The sequence below is a fragment of the Chrysemys picta genome, chromosome 15, assembly GCF_011386835.1.
Source record: "Chrysemys picta bellii isolate R12L10 chromosome 15, ASM1138683v2, whole genome shotgun sequence".
Taxonomy (NCBI): domain Eukaryota; kingdom Metazoa; phylum Chordata; order Testudines; family Emydidae; genus Chrysemys; species Chrysemys picta.
This window is the reverse complement of record NC_088805.1, coordinates 26,091,127-26,107,702: the sequence shown is the minus strand read 5'-3', so window position 1 is coordinate 26,107,702 and position 16,576 is coordinate 26,091,127. Positions and strand designations below refer to the sequence as shown.

The 16,576-nt window shown below is 43.2% G+C and overlaps 1 protein-coding gene across 1 annotated transcript in view; it reads left to right on the top strand.

Moving 5' to 3' along the window:
• The window catches only part of DNAH10 (dynein axonemal heavy chain 10), a 103,390-nt gene that overhangs the window by 47,093 nt on the left and 39,721 nt on the right, over nucleotides 1-16,576 (top strand). The window contains exons 33-46 of the mRNA XM_008163490.4: nucleotides 303-437; nucleotides 851-1,003; nucleotides 1,424-1,612; nucleotides 1,718-1,864; nucleotides 2,898-3,089; nucleotides 3,272-3,390; nucleotides 3,591-3,749; nucleotides 5,530-5,665; nucleotides 5,804-5,926; nucleotides 10,808-10,942; nucleotides 11,352-11,568; nucleotides 13,074-13,193; nucleotides 14,727-14,872; nucleotides 15,425-15,577. Coding sequence (XP_008161712.2) covers nucleotides 303-437; nucleotides 851-1,003; nucleotides 1,424-1,612; nucleotides 1,718-1,864; nucleotides 2,898-3,089; nucleotides 3,272-3,390; nucleotides 3,591-3,749; nucleotides 5,530-5,665; nucleotides 5,804-5,926; nucleotides 10,808-10,942; nucleotides 11,352-11,568; nucleotides 13,074-13,193; nucleotides 14,727-14,872; nucleotides 15,425-15,577 — 2,124 coding nt within the window. The remainder of the gene's footprint in view (nucleotides 1-302; nucleotides 438-850; nucleotides 1,004-1,423; nucleotides 1,613-1,717; nucleotides 1,865-2,897; nucleotides 3,090-3,271; nucleotides 3,391-3,590; nucleotides 3,750-5,529; nucleotides 5,666-5,803; nucleotides 5,927-10,807; nucleotides 10,943-11,351; nucleotides 11,569-13,073; nucleotides 13,194-14,726; nucleotides 14,873-15,424; nucleotides 15,578-16,576) is intronic.

Genomic DNA, 16,576 nt, shown 5'->3' with positions numbered 1-16,576 from the left:
TTAGTATATTTGCTAAACAACCCAAACCCGGGCTGAGGTGTAACGGTTTATATGATCTCCACATAGCTAAACTATATTGTACTGTATGTGTGTGTGTATATGTATATGTATACAAACACACACACACACACACACACACACACACACATATGCTACATTGTGGCATGTAAGGAACCTGCATAACTTTTTTATTGAGCAAACATGGTGACTTTCTTGACAATGTTTGTTGGAAGCCTTTGAGCTGAATTGCAGTGTGTTACCCTGCTCCATTCAGCCTTGCTTTTGTGGTTTGTTTCCAAAAGGCGCTATCCATGTTTTTGGGAGGAGCACCTGCAGGGCCAGCAGGTACAGGGAAAACAGAGACAACCAAGGATCTGGCCAAAGCCCTGGGCTTGCTGTGTGTTGTAACAAACTGCGGCGAAGGCATGGATTTCAAAGTAAGAGTTAGAAGGCTGCGTTCTCTGGTAACAGGATACTAGCACCATTATGCACAAAGAGCAGGCTAAATGACTTGCCTTTAGCTTTCGAAGAAGACCTCTTCTATTTACAAATAAATCCCATGTAGTTGAAAATGAAATATAGTAAAAAAAATGTTTCTTGTTTAAGTTCCTGAGGTGGCTGGAGCTCAGGATTCTGGCTTTGCCTTTTAACAGTGCGAATCAGTGGCTAGATGATAAGATTCTAAGCTCATTGTGGGCCACCAGCATACAGTGAATAAGCCTAGCAATAGACTTTGGAGTGGGAAGGCAGACAAGTATCCATAAGCTTTGTTAAGTCCTTTACAGGTGTACTATATGCCAAAATGTGCTAATGCTGAATGTTTTTTGTGCTGTTTTTGTTTTGTTTTCAGGCAGTTGGTAAAATTTTCTCCGGTCTTGCCCAGTGTGGGGCATGGGGATGCTTTGATGAATTTAATCGTATAGATGCTTCTGTGCTTTCAGTCATCTCTTCTCAGATCCAGACAATACGAAATGCTCTAATGAATCAGTTGAAAACATTTCAGGTAAACACACACACACACACAAAACCTCTTGAGAAAGAAGGCTAGTCTTGTACTTAAGGCATGGGATTCGGGGAGGCTATCATAAGATTCAGTTTACTTGTGCCAACGTATTACACTTGAGTATTAAGAGTTAAGTACTTAAGTGCATATTTAAGCACTTAAATAATTGGCCTGATTTTCAGAGATAATGAGCACTTCCCTTTAAGTGCTCTGTGCCTCAGTTTCCCTATCTGTAAAATGGGGATGATAACATCTACCTACCTACCTACCTGACGTGGGGGTTGTGAGGCTTAATTTATTATTTATTGTAAAGTTTTGAGATCCTCAGGTAAAAGGTATAGTAGAGAAGTGCAAAGCATTTTTGCCATTTTATCTTTTTAAGTCAGAGTCAGTATAGTCTGACATTTGTTTATGTTTTAGTTTGAAGGGCAGGAAATTTCCCTGGATGCACGAATGGGCATTTTTATAACCATGAATCCTGGGTATGCTGGCCGTACTGAGCTCCCTGAATCTGTAAAAGCTTTATTCAGGCCCGTGGTTGTGATTGTACCAGATCTCCAGCAAATCTGCGAAATCATGCTCTTTTCCGAAGGTTTTCTTTTGGCAAAGGTAGGGAAAGTTTACTCCAAAGTAAAGTAAAATAAAAACATGTACATGCGTGGTGTGTGGATTGGGACTTCTTTCTTATGATTCTCTGTCTTCACTCTCTAATAGGCCCTTGCCAAAAAGATGACAGTATTATACAAGTTAGCAAGAGAGCAACTTTCTAAACAGCATCATTATGATTTTGGACTGCGTGCTCTCAAGTCTGTACTTGTGATGGCTGGAGAACTGAAGAGAGGATCACCTGATCTTAATGAGGTAGACTTACTGTGTTCAGCTGAGGAACTGCCCCCGTATGACTGGTGTAAATTCTCAAAGGTTTATTGAAATTACCACCTTCTGTGGATCTGTATGTAGCACCGTATGTAGCAGTTCATTGATAGTATCTTTGGATATATTGAGAATGTCGTTTGTACATCTGCTACACAAATAGGGATGCTTTCCTGTCTGTGGCATTTGTCTTCCCACTTAATGATTTACTTATTGAGCAACATCATTCCTTGCACAATGTTCAGGTACCACCTCTTTACATGCAGTGCTTACAGAAAGGGTCTGTCAATATGGGAAGACTACGTTATCAGCAAAATGCAGATAAAAGGAAGAGTACGGCTGTTTTAACCTTTAGTTTGTATATACTTTGTACATACGTTTGAAGGTCTTGGGGCAAGGTCCTTAAAGGTATTTAGGCACCTAACTGCCATTAGGCACTTGAGTATTTTGGAAGATCTGGGCCTTAATGTTTATATCTAGGATGCAAAGGCTAGATGAATATACAGAGTAAAAATTTCCAATGTAACACCTAAATTATGCTCACCAAAAATGCTTATATGCCAGTTGTATAATCAAAACCCATATTTGCACATGCAAAGCTGCTAATTTACCATACCTTCCAGTACATTTGTAAACCCAAATGTAGGTTTTGCAGAGTTTTCCTTGCAGAGCAAGTAAGTACGTTAACAGTGAGCCTTTGTGAATTAATTCAAGAAACAACCAGTAATTTGGGACATTCCAGCACCCATGTTTGGAAATTTGGTTCCTATAATGAAAAAATGGAATTTAAAATCCCAGTTGAAACTGATCAGCTTCACTGTGATGAAATAACTTTTATTTCCAACAGTAATTCATGCCAAGATAATTATCTAAAGGTATCAGGAGTGCATATAGTAAAAATTGCCAACACTGTATTAAAATAATTGTATAACGGTTTTATACAAATATTTTCTAGGCTATTTACACTTTTGAAAATTGGTTGAATATTTGGGGATTCTCTATTATTTTGTGTTTTGTCTAGGATGTGGTATTGATGAGAGCTCTCCGAGATATGAATCTTCCTAAGTTTGTGTTTGAAGATGTACCTCTCTTCCTTGGCCTGATCTCTGACTTGTTTCCTGGCCTGGATTGTCCTCGAGTCCGCTATCCTAACTTTAACGATGCTGTAGAACAAGTGCTAGAAGAAGGTGGTTATGTCGTTTTACCAATCCAGGTAGAAGAAATGTTGAATTGTTTAACATTATTGTTGTAAACAGTGGGTAAGATCTTCATGTGGTGTATATTGGATTGGCATCACTGTAGTCAGTGGAGCTATACTGATATACACCAACTGAAGATCTGGCCCTTATGATTTTTTATACACAGTTACCTAAGTGTATAATGTGTATTTTTCAGGTGGATAAAGTAGTTCAAATGTATGAGACAATGTTAACTCGTCATACTACTATGGTGGTTGGACCTACTGGAGGTGGCAAGTCTGTTGTCATTAATACTTTGTGCCAGGCCCAAACCAGGTGAGCACAGTAGTAGATGTAAGGGAATCAGAATTTGAAAGGGCATAGTCTATAGGACAAATGTACTGCAGCAGTCCTATGTGCTCATGCTGTGATCTTCCCTAAAACTTTATCCTACTGTAGTGTTTGCTTAGTGTGAAGTTTAACTTGGGTTGTGTTGTGTTTGGTAATATTGTTCTTTCTGTTACCTCTCTGCTTAGGCTAGGATTAGTGACAAAGGTTTATATGCTGAACCCTAAAGCCATGAGTGTGATTGAGCTGTATGGTATTCTTGAACCTACCACGCGAGATTGGACAGATGGAGTTCTATCAAACATCTTCAGGGAAATCAACAAACCTACTGATAAGAAAGAGCGAAGGTAACCACCTAAGAATTAAAAATTATATTACTAACTTTTAGATATTCTGAATTTTACAAAGTCACTTTATTTTATGTTTAATACAAATTAGATTAACTGTCCTAAAGAAAAATGAAGGGAACATACCCAAAGGTTAGGAACCAAACAACGATATTGTCCTAAGAGTTTGGTGTCCCAATCTGATTCTGTAGGGACAATAGCTTCTGCTAAAAATGTGACCTGTATTTGACAGTTCTTCTTTGAGTCTTTGTCCATGTGGATCCCAGTCTTGGTGCACATGTGCCTCATACATATGAGATCTTGCATGCATTAGATGAGGGGCAATATGAGTGGATCCATGGGGACAAAACATCTTGAAGAACCACAGGTACTGATAGGTAAGGAATCATTCTCTTAAGTTTATTTTGAATTACTAGAACAGGGGTGGCCAACCTGTGGCTCCGGAGCCACATGCGGCTCTTCAGAAGTTAATATGTGGTTCCTTGTATAGGCACTGACTCTGGGGCTGGAGCTACAGGCGCCAACTTTCCAATGTGGCGGGGGGTGCTCACTGCTCAACCCCTGGCTCTGCCACAGGCCCTGCCCCCACTCCACCCCTTCCTGCCCCCTCCCCTAAGCCTGCAGTGCCCTCGCTCCTCCCTCCCCTGAGCCTCCTGCATGCCACGAAACAGCTGATGGGGAGGGTGGGGGAGGCGCTGATTGACGGGGCTGCTGTTTGGTGGGAGGTGCTGGGAGCGGGGTGGGGGAGCTGATGGGGGGTTGCTGATGTATTACTGCGGCTCTTTGGCAATGTACATTGGTAAATTCTGGCTCCTTCTCAGGCTCAGATTGGCCACCCCTGTACTAGAGTGATTTTAAGCTACATAAGATACTATCTTTTCTCTTTCCATTGAATTACTTTAAACTGGGCAATAGTCATGGCCTTTCATCAGAAGCAAATTTAACATATTAGTTCTGCAACTCCAGCCCTGTGCATTGCACATTTGAGGGCCTTGTGCACTGTACATGGGAAGAAGGGAGCTAACAGTATTGCTTAGCTCTTGTATAGAGTTTTCTGGTTGAAAGCACTTGAAAACAGCATCTAATACACATTCCCTTGAATGAGATATGTAATAATATTTCAGTTTTACAGATGGGGAAACTAAAGCTGAGCAGTTCAATGACTCTCATGAGGCCATAAAGGTGGGGGAGGAATTGTAGAGGTGTTTGAGGCGGGTTGGGGAGATCTGCCCATGAGCTCTCTACTTCTGCCCTATTGTATACCATAACTTCCAAGTAGAGATTCAGTCCTCTCCCGTCACATGTGGTGCCACACATTCGGTGTTCTTTTCCTCACTACTAGGCAGCTTTTTCTAAGGTGGATATACTGTAAAGTCAGTGGACTTTGTGTCAGGCCCAAGGAGAACATCTTTCTCTGGTATGTGGGCAGGAGAATGCCTGAGCCTCAGCAGGCAAGCAACCTCAAAAACAAATTTTGTATGAATTGAGCCTGTAAAGGTGTAGCAGTCTGTTAATGTGAGCTCAGTACTCCTAGTAAGGTGAATGGGAACTAGGCAGGTTGAAGGAAAGGGCAAGAGAGCCTTTAAATCTCTTCCATTTGGGTTAATTCATATCCTTATCCTAAAATTGAGCTAACATCTTTGATGATGATGATGATGATGATAGTACTTAAAAAAGGAAATAAATGGATAGACTGTGCCTTGTTAATTTCAAAACATGAGGGGACTATTGAAGATGAATCACTGTTTATCTAACGTCTCTTTGTCTGACATGTCTACAGGTACATTTTATTTGATGGAGATGTGGATGCTCTCTGGGTGGAAAATATGAATTCTGTAATGGATGATAACAAGTTGTTAACCTTGGCCAATGGGGAGCGCATCAGGCTGCAGGCTCACTGTGCTCTGTTATTTGAGGTGAGTAATGACCACATCATTTAACAACAAATAAAGGGTTAACTCCATCTGGCTCTGCAGATTCTGAAAAGCAGGAGCCTCAACTGCTCTTCATGGTTTCAAGTTATTTATGGCCATCATTGCAACTTTGTTTTCTAGGTTGGAGACTTACAGTATGCATCTCCCGCTACCGTATCCCGTTGTGGGATGGTCTTTGTAGATCCTAAAAACTTGAAATATAAGCCGTACTGGCAGAAATGGCTTAACCAGAGAGGAAACAAGGTAGAAAATTGCTGGTGTTGATAAGATAATGATTTCAGAAACTGTTATCTGAATATAGAATATAAATGTGGCAACTTCATTGGCTGAATTTCTTTAGAATTCATTTGTCATACAGATCACTGTTACCAAGTTTGATTAGAGCTGTAAGAAAATGAGCATGTTAACCTTTAATTCTTTGGTGTGGAAACAAATAATATAAAAACAGATCAGCGAGAGGTTCTTGATTTCCAGAATAAAAGTAAAAAATTATCATAAGAATGAACTGATTCATATTATAAAATAGTGAATCCATGATCCCTGCTTATGTAATATGGTTCAGGTTGCTTTGAAGAGGGCTTTATGTTATACCAAGGCCTGGACTGCACTAGGAATTTACTTTGGTATAAGTACGCCTCTCAGGCACGTGAAAAATCCACAGCTCTGTGAGACGCAGCTATACTGACCTAACCCCTGGTGTAGAGCAGCACTAGATGGATAGAATATTCCCATTAACCTAGCTATCACTTCTTGGAGAGGTGGATTACCCACCCCAATGGAAGGACCCCTCATGTTGGTGTACATAATGTCTTCACTGAAGCTCTACAGTGACATAGAAATGAAAATGAACTAACATAGACTAATATACTTTACTAAAAGGGTTCCACTACTGGTCTGGGGTCTTGATGTTCCAGCCATTCACTTCACAGGTGATAAGTGAATCAATAAAGTTCAGGACCCCACTGCTCTAGAGTAATCCCCATGCCCTGGGTTCAACCAGTTTTATCAGCAATAAATAAATATAATCCTGTAATAAACCCAAGTAAGCATCTTCATCACCCCTGATTTTTCATAATATGCCAAATAAAAGGTAGTAATCTTCCAGTACACCAATAATTCATTTGGGTACTTTAACACCAAATAATAGGCATCATGATGTGTGTGATCAGTGTATACCACCATGTCTGTTTCTATGTTAAAAATAAGGTTATATGTACATAAAAAGTATAATCTATTTAAACTGTATTTATAACAAGTATTCCTATATTATGTACAAACAAATATGTGTCATCCATTCATATAGCTGATAAGAGTTGTAGTGTGAGCAGAAAGACACCAGACTCCAAGTTTTATAGCAGAGAGATAGAGAATGGCCTCCTATACCTGGAAGTCCCTCATTTTATTAAGTTCTTCCTGCAATATGTCCTGATCCTCTCTGGGAACTGGAGAAGCAAGAACTCTATGAATTCAGCTCAGTTCTACGAGAGTTAACCCTTGGGCTTGCTCAGTGTTCTCATGTTAATGATTTTGATTCAAAGGACCAGATCCATAGTGGGTTTAAGTTGGCATAGCTCTATTGCGTTCAGCTGGCTGATTCAGATCTACTCCTGCTGAGAATCTGGCCCATAGAGTGATGTTGCATCTCTTGAGGGAACTATACCCAGACCTCCTCTGGTACAGGGAACATCTCTATAGCTATGTCTACACTGTGCCGCAATGTGGACTACAGCGGTGGGAATTGCAGAGTGCCCCAAATTGTTGTGCTCTGGCCCATATGAATACTGCTGACACAGACTAGAAGGTATCTAGTTCATGTTAACATAGTCCTCTTTCAAACAGACTTAGCCCTGGTCTACACTACGAGGTTAGGTCGAACGTAGCCGCATTAGGTCGATTTTATAAGCAATGCAGCTACACAACCAACACCATTCTGCCGACCTAAAGGGCTCTTAAAATCGACTGCTGTACTCCTCCCCGGCGAGGGGAGTAGCGCTAAAATCGACCTTCTTGGTTCGAATTTGGGGTAGTGCAGACACAGCATAGTGCAATTTGACGGTATTGGCCTCTGGGAGCTATCCCAGAGTGCTCCAATGTGACTGCTCTGGACAGAACTTTCAACTCCGATGCACTAGCCAGGTACACAGGAAAAGCCCCAGGAACTTTAGAATTTAATTTCCTGTTTGGTCAGGGTGGCAAGCACAGCAGCACAGGTGACCATGAAGTCCCAGAATCGCAAACGAGTTCCAGCATGGAGCGAACAGGAGACACTGGATGTGATTGCTGTATGAGAAGAAGAATCTGTCCAGGCAGAACGCCGATCAAAAAGAAGAAATGCTAATATATATGCCAAAATTGCACAGGGCATGGTGGAGAGAGGCTATACCAGCGACACACAGCAGTGCCACATGAAAGTTAAGGAGCTCAGGCAAGCCTACCAAAGACAAAGGAGGCAAACAGTTACTCTGGGTCAGAGCCCCATACATGCCGCTTCTATGATCAGCTGCATGCCATTCTATGGGGGGACCGTACCAGCACCCCACCACTGTCCATGGACACCTGCCAGGGGGGAGTCTCATGTAACACGGAGGAGGATTTTGTGGATGAGGAGGAGGAGGAGGAGAATCTGTTCTCCCCGGCAGCCAGGATCTTTTCATCACCCTGGAGCCAATACCCTCCCAAGGTGGGTTCCCGGACCCTGAAGGCAGAGAAGGCACCTCTGGTGAGTACACATTTGTAACTACAGTACAGGGGTTAAAAGCAATTGTGTTTAATGTTTGATTTGCCCTGAAGGCTGGCGGCTTTCGGCGGCATGCCTGCGGGAGGTCTGCCGGTCCTGTGGCTTCGGCGGCAATTTGGCGGCAGGGACCTGATGGCGCAGCACCGGCGGACCTCCCGCAGGCATGCCGCCAAATCCGCGTGACCAGCGGACCGCACACAGGCACGCAGCCAAAAGCCGCCTGCCTGCCATGCTTGGGGCGGCAAAAACATAGAGCCGCCTCTGCAAGTAGTCTAGAATCGTTGCAGCACAAAGCGTGGCAGCGAATGGTCCTGGGTTTTGGTCACATTCATGCAACATTTGGTCTTTATCTTTCTGTGTCAGCCTCAGGAGAGTGATATCATCCATGGTCACCTGGTTGAAATAGGGGAATTTTTGTAAGGGAACAGTAAAAGGACCTCGTTCATGCTGGGCTGTTTGCACTTGGCTAAAAGGGATCATCCCAGAGAATAGCCACGCAGTGGGGAGAGGGGTGTGCTGCACATCCAACCCCAAACCGCAGCCCCCTCCTTTTAAACAGCAAACCCAACCGGCATTGCTTGCTATGGGAAAGGAGGGCGCTGCAGTTTGAAACCATTCTCACATGTTATGAAGGTGGAAGAAGCCAACCCTGCGTACCCTTTGGCTTACCACGGCTGCCCGGAAAACGAATTCTGTTGCCCAGCCGTGTGTGATGTGTGACCATACCAGCAGGTCGCTCAATATAAAAGGCAAAATGCGACCTTGTAGCTAAAGCACATGTGCTGTCTGCTGTGAATTGCTTGATTCACTGGGAAAGAGTCTCCCTTTTGTTCTCAGAAATGTATCTTCTTAAATTTTACTCTCCCTTTTTATCCCCCCTGCAGGTGCAAATGCTTCTATGGTCCCTGTATCATCTCATTCCCTGAGGTTATCGCAGATTAGAAGGTGAAAAAAACGCACTCGTGATTACATGTTTTCAGAGCTCATGCAGTCCTCCCACACTGATAGGGCACAGCTGAATGCATGGAGGCAGAGGCCAGGAAAGCATATAGTGAGCGTGATAAGAATACGCAGGAGCAGATGCTGAGGCTAATGGGAGAGATCAGGACATGAACATGATCAGGCGTCTGGTGGAGCTGCAGGAAAGGCAACAAGAGCACAGACCGCCGCTGCATCCATTGGATAACCGCCTGCCCTCCTCCCCAAGTTCCATATCCTCCTCACCCAGACGCCCAAGAACGCGGGGGGGGAGGCTCCAGGCACGCAGCCACTCCACTCCAGAGGATGGCCCAAGCAACAGAAGACTGTCATTCAAATAGTTTTGATTTGTAGTGTGGCTACAATAAGCAATGTGTCCTTGTCCTTCCCTCCTCCCCCACCCCACCCGTTCTACCTTGTCAGTTATCTCACTTCTTAAAAAATTAATAAATAAAGATTGCATGGATTCAAAACAATAGGGACTTTATTTCCTTTGCCAGTTGTGGTCGAAGGGGGGGGGGGATTGGCTTACAGGGAAGTAAATTTAACAAAGGGGGCGGTTTTGCATCAAGGAGAAACACACACACTATGCGGTCCCACCAGTCTGTGCTTGTTTGCCTGGCCCAAAATCGGCGTTTCACTGTATCAACCTGCCCCACTGCTGCCATGCTGTCCCAATTGCAACAGCCCGTGCTTTCAGGAACGTCCGTGTCCATGTCCTCCTCACAATCGTCCTCATGCTGGCGTTTCATAGCCAGGTTCTGCACATCCTGCGGGATAATGCGCAAGGTATTTACAATGCTCACAACAGCAGTGGTGAGCTGAGTGGGCTCCATGCTTGCCGTGCTATGGCGTCTGCACAGGTAACCCAGGAAAAAAGGCGCGAAATGATTGTTTGCAATTGCGTTCAAGGAGGGAGGGAAAGAAAGAGGGGAGACTGACGACATGTACCCAAAACCACTCGCAACAATGTTTTTGCTCCATCAGGCATTGGGAGCTTAACCCAGAATTCCAATGGGCAGCGGGGACTGTGGGATAGCTACCCACAGTGCAACACTCCGTGAGTCAATGCTAGCCACGGTATTGAGGTCGCACTCCGCCGACCTACTGCGCTTAGTGGGGACATACATGATCGACTGTATAAAATCGCTTTCTAAAGATGGACTTCTATAAATTCGACCTAATTTCCTAGTGTAGATATACCGTTAGATACCTTTTCATTCACGCCCACAGCATCCACACAGGACAGTTAGACCGCAGGATGCTAACGTGTGCTGCATTTCATACCCTCATAGTCCAAATTGTCGGGCTGCTTAGACAAATCCTAAGACTAGTTACAGTTGGTTAGACAGGTAGCAAACTGGCTTTTAATGTTTCTATGTGGCTGTGTCCTATCTCTTTTTTCTCAGCAAGAACAAGTTGAGTTAAATCGTCTCTTTGAAAAATATGTACCATACCTTATCGATATGATTGTAGAAGGAATTATGGATGGCAAGCAAGGAGAGAAGCTGAAAACCATTGTTCCCCAAACAGATTTAAATATGGTAAGATATAAAGAGTATTGTTTAAGAACGCTTCTACAGAAGGGGAAACTGAGGCACAGAGGGGGTACATAACTTTCCTAAGTTTACACAGCAAGCCAATGACAGTGGTGAAACCAAAGTGTTCCTCAGTATGACGACTAGACAAAATATGCCTCTATTCCCACTATAATAAAGACAGTCAGTTGCTAACACTATTCTTTTACTTTAACGAATACCTATATTAGCAGACACACACCTATATGCACACAAATCATCACAACATATTTGAATATATTGCCTTGCCCCAAAGGCATGAAAAGAAAAGAAAAGAAAAGAAAAGAAAAGAAAAGAAAAGAAAAGAAGGCATATTAAAAGTCATCATAATTCTGAACTTCATCTGAAGCCATTGTTTCTCAATTTTCTACCACAGGTGATGCAGTTGACTATGATGCTGGAAGCCATAGTAGTGCTGGAACCCGATGATCCTGATGTTCTGGAGTGCTACTTCCTGGAAGCTTTGTATGCTTCTTTAGGTGCTACGCTCCTTGATACGGGAAGAATTAAATTTGATGAAAGTATTAAACGTATTTCCTCAATGTCAATGGTTCAAGATGAGAATGTCATGGCTAAACCAGGGGAACTGCCAGGTAGGATTTTGTCATTTATAATTCAGTCTGGGACACTTCCCTTGTTTTAAAAGAAAACAGTGTGACAGAGTGGGATATGCCTATATCAAAGAGTTCGTATTGTATGTCGTCAAGGCCGGCTCCAGGCACCAGCGAAGGAAGCAGGTGCCTGGGGCGGTCAATAGAAAGGGGCGGCACGTCCGGGTCTGCAGTGGCAGTTCGGCGGCGGGTCCTTCACTCACTCTCTTCGTCTTCGGTGGCACTTCGGTGGCAGCTCAATCGGGTTTTTCTCAGGGCTGCCCAGAGAATTCAGGGGGCCTGGGGCAAAGCAATTTTGGGGGCCTCTTCCATTAAAAAAAAGTTGCAATACCACTATATTCTCCTGGGGTCCCTGTGGGGTCTGGGGCAAATTGCCCCACTTGCCCCTCCGCTCCCTCCGGGCGGCTCTGGTTTTTCTTTTCTTTTCTTTTTCTTTCTTTTTCACCACTTGGGGTGGCAAAAAAGCTGGAGCTGGCCCTGTATGTTGTATGCAGGATATTAGAGAGACAAGGTGGGTGAGGTAATATCTTTTATTGGACCAACTTCTGTTGGTGGGAGAGACAAGCTTTTGAGCTACACAGAGCTCTTCTTCAGGTCTGGGAAATGTACTCAGAGTGTCACAGCTAAATACAAGGTGTGTTGAACATCATGTCTAAACTTGCCTGAGGGCAGCGTGTTGTTCTGCACTCCAGACATCTTGCGCTGGAAAGGTGTTTTTGACACCTCTTTGAAGGACTGTCATTGAGAGCCATCTGCTACTATTGACTTTGAATGACTCTCAAGTACTGACACACTCTCTGAGAAGAGTTCCACCCAGGGGAGGATTGTCCAGGCAGGAGGAACTGTGGAAGACAGCCACAAGGCTGCTCCGGAGGGTCCCCCTTGCAAGTCCTGGGATAGCGGTGTTCTGGGGGCTGGGGTAGGAATGGCATGTTGGGGAGGCCTCAGCACTCAGCGCTGCAGAGACTCTAGGCAGCAATCACTATGGCCGTGGGAAGTCTGGGGAGACTGCAATAATGTAGACATGCAGCATTGTTATAGCCATATTGGTCCCAGGATATTAGAGCGAAAAGTTGGGTGAGGCAATACCTTTTATTGGATCAAATTCTGTTGGTGAGAGACACAAGTTTTCAAGCCTACAGAGAGGTGGCCTGAAGCAGAGCGGTGTATAAGCTTGAAAGCTTGTTTCTCTCACCAACAGAAGTTGGTCCAATAAAATATATTACCTCACCCACCTTGTCTCTCAAATGACTTAGAGAGGCCATCAGGGCCTCTCTAGCCCCTGGAGTAACCCAAGATTGGGAGGGCACCAAAGTGACTTAAAGATATGATAGGACACTCCCTCAGGCTGCGAGTTCTGTGCTGCACCTCTTATTACAAAATCTCACCGTGCACATTTATCTTAGTCAAATGATGTTTCTCCTGAAATATTTCTATGTCCCAGATGATCTTCAGTTGTTAAATGAGAACCACATTGTATATTGCAGGTCAGCTTCCAACTTTGTATGACTTTCATTTTGATGGGTGTCAAAAAAAGTGGGTACCTTGGAGCAAACTAGTTCCTGAATACTTTCATAAACTTGATGTGAAATTTATTGACATTCTAGGTAAGTGTTGCTATCCTTTAATCTAAAATGTGCTATCTATAGCCATCTAGCAGTAAATAACCTGTGCAGTGCAAGATTCCATTTTGAGATGTTTCATTCAGGAAGTGAAGATGAATAACAAGGCAAAAAAAAATATTTTGCTCTTTACTGCTTCTTTGTGATATACAACAATAGCCTTAAAGTTTACTGGAAGTGGTTTTTCTTTTTTTGCCTGTTTTTCCCATTAGAAGTAATAGGCTTTGATATCCTTCTTCATGCTGGAGGACTCCAGCAAGGTTTTAGGAGGGTTTGAATGGTGACATCATAATTAGACAGCTGGGCTAGTCTACACATCTACATGTCACTCAGGATTGTGAATAATTCACACCCTGCTGAGTGACATAGTTAAGCCGATCTGAGTCCCCAAGTAGACAGCACTAGGTCGATTCTTCAGTCCAACTAGCTACTGCCTCTTGGGTAGGTGGATTAACTACAGCGACGGGAGAACCCCTCCCGTTGCGGTAGTAAGTTTTTTACATTGAAGTGCTGCATTGGTGCAGCTGCAGCTGTGGCACTGTAGAGTTTTAAATGTAGACATAGCCTGAGATTCAACACCCCTTCCCTCTCAGTGGCAGCTTCAGCCTTGTGGGATGTCACCCTTCAGGTTCTTCAAGGATCTTGTCAAAACCCTTCAGTAAAATGAGGAATGTGGAAAACTGATATTCATGATACATCGTAATGTAAAGGACAAGGAAAAAAAAACACTGTCAGGCCATCTTTATATATAATAAAGAAGCAGTAGGGGATGGCTAAAAAATGTGTTAGTTCACAGTTCACCTTTTAAGGATTGTTAGGAACCATGTTTTGCATAACTACTAAGGTAAAAATTAGGGAGTTGCTGAACCAGTGGGAAAAAAAACAACCACAGTCTCCCAGGGTAGACAAGCCAAGAAAATCACAGATCCTGGCTCAATTGCCTAGTCAGAGTAAAAAGTAACCTATCATGAAATCCCGTAATACAATATCTGTTGTTATGTCAGCATAATAAAGTAGTGACAAGTGAGTTGTACAGTTATGATAAAGTAATGCGTATAATTTTATAGTAACAATTCAGCAAGTACATGTTAACTTCACTGAAAACACAAATAAATTATATGGCCACTAAAGTTATCCCTAATAACTTCAATCTAGTCACACAGTGCAAAATTCACTTCTGCAGAGCTCCAGCAAAAGGCCTTCATAAATCCCAGCTAAATCTTCAAAATAGGGGTTCAGTGGGGCTTAAATGGTGCACGAGCTTTTTGCTGGATCTGTGCATGGGGTGAATGTAATCCATTTCAACACATATGAATAAAGTTTCCACAGTAAATGTTGAAAAGAGAGGGTTGTGCAATTAAGGTTGTTCTTAAATACTGTTACTTATCTGCTGTTTCAGATTACACATTTATGCTGCAGTATATTAACACAGTATGGGTTTGCGCCATCATTACATATGCAAAACCTCCAGCTCTGCTGCATTTTAAATTGATCTTTTACTCTTTTTTTTTTTAATAGTTCCTACTGTGGATACAACACGCACTACATGGTTGTTAGAACAGATGGTAAAAATCAAACACCCTGTTGTTCTTGTTGGTGAATCTGGCACTTCTAAGACTGCAACTACACAAACATTTCTAAAAAACCTAAACCAAGACACGAATGTATGTATTCGTGGATTCTGTTCGGTTTATAAAACTTGTGTCTTCCTCTTTCTCATGTTGTATGTTGTTAAATAGTTGCATTTCACCCCAGAGGTGGCTGCATTTCAGTGGCGGGTGAAATAATACCTCCAGTTAAAAACCCGGATTCAACAACTGGATTTGCACTGCTAGGGCCCTGAGTCTGTGCACAGCTCCCTTGACTTCAATGAGGCTCCACTTGGATGCAAGGTTCTGATTGCAAGGTCCTAAGTATCTAAAATATTTTGGGATCCTTCAGGATCAAAGGCATTGAATTAATATAGTTATTCTTAAATAGGGCTTCAGTTTTTTATAAGGTAAAAATGCGTTTATCAAATGATCATCTTGGGGTCTTACTGAACCCCCAGAATGATACCGGCTATATTCTAAGTGAATAGCCAGACCAGAATGGTGTTTAATGTATAGCTGGTGTGCTATTTTTTTCATATTGTCAAATGTGAAGAACATTGTCTAAAAAATGCCATTTAAAATATTTTAAAAAACATTTTGATCAAGTTTTTTCTTCCTGTATAGGTGCTGCTAATAATTAACTTCTCTTCTCGTACAACATCAATGGATATTCAGAGAAACTTGGAAGCAAATGTAGAGAAACGTACTAAGGATACTTATGGGCCCCCTATGGGAAAGCGTCTCCTGGTTTTCATGGATGATATGAACATGCCAAGGGTAAGCTGCCATCCTGTTTGCAATATAACATAAGAAGATGATAGGCTGCATTCTTGTGGTCCATTAACGCACAAGTCCAACTGGGTTCATTATACACGCTTGGACTTCAGCTTTGTACCTTCCAATTTCTAAGTTTTGGACCTCTGAGCACCGTGGCATATTTCAGTGCTATTACAATATCACTCTTAAACTTTAAACATGTATCTTTTTTTGATGGATAGGCTGCTATCCCGGGGTCGCTCTATCTCAGGGGTCGGCAACCTACGGCACGCGTGCCAAAGGTGGCACACGAGCCGATTTTGCCTGGCACGTGGCTGCCAGCCGGGGTCCCGGCCGCTGGCCCCGCTCAGCCCGCTGCCGGCTGAGTGAATGGAACCCCAGGCCGGCAGGAGGCGGGGAGCGCAAGGTGGAAGTTTTGCCTAGGGCGCAAAATATCCTTGCACCGGCCCTCCTGCATGCACCCCAGGTTAAGAACCACTGCACTAAACTGATAAGATCTGCATTTTAATTTAATTTTAAATGAAGCTTCTTAAACATTTTAAAAAATTTGTTTACTTTACATACAACAATAGTTTATAGACTTATAGAGAGAGACCTTCTAAAAACGTTAAAATGTATTACCGGCATGCGAAACCTAGAGTGAATAAATGAAGACTCAGCACACCACTTCTGAAAGGTTGCCGACCCCTGCTCTATCTATAGTCAAACTAGGCAGCTGCCTAGGGCCCCCCCACGATAGAGGGGTGGCTGGGTCAAATTTGAGTGGCATTGTGACTCAGTGTGCAAGGTTGCAATGCCGCTCACCCAAATTTGGCCCAGCAACCCCTTCATCATGACAGAGGGATGGCTGGGCCAAATCTGCTGCCCTAGGCCTATAAGAAGGGGACCATCAAACTGAAGTTTTGTCCATGGTGGCAGATTTGTCCATGGTGGCCTCTTTTGTCATTAGGATCTTCCTTTCTTCTTGCCCTTAAAATTCCTGTGACACACTGACCCTCC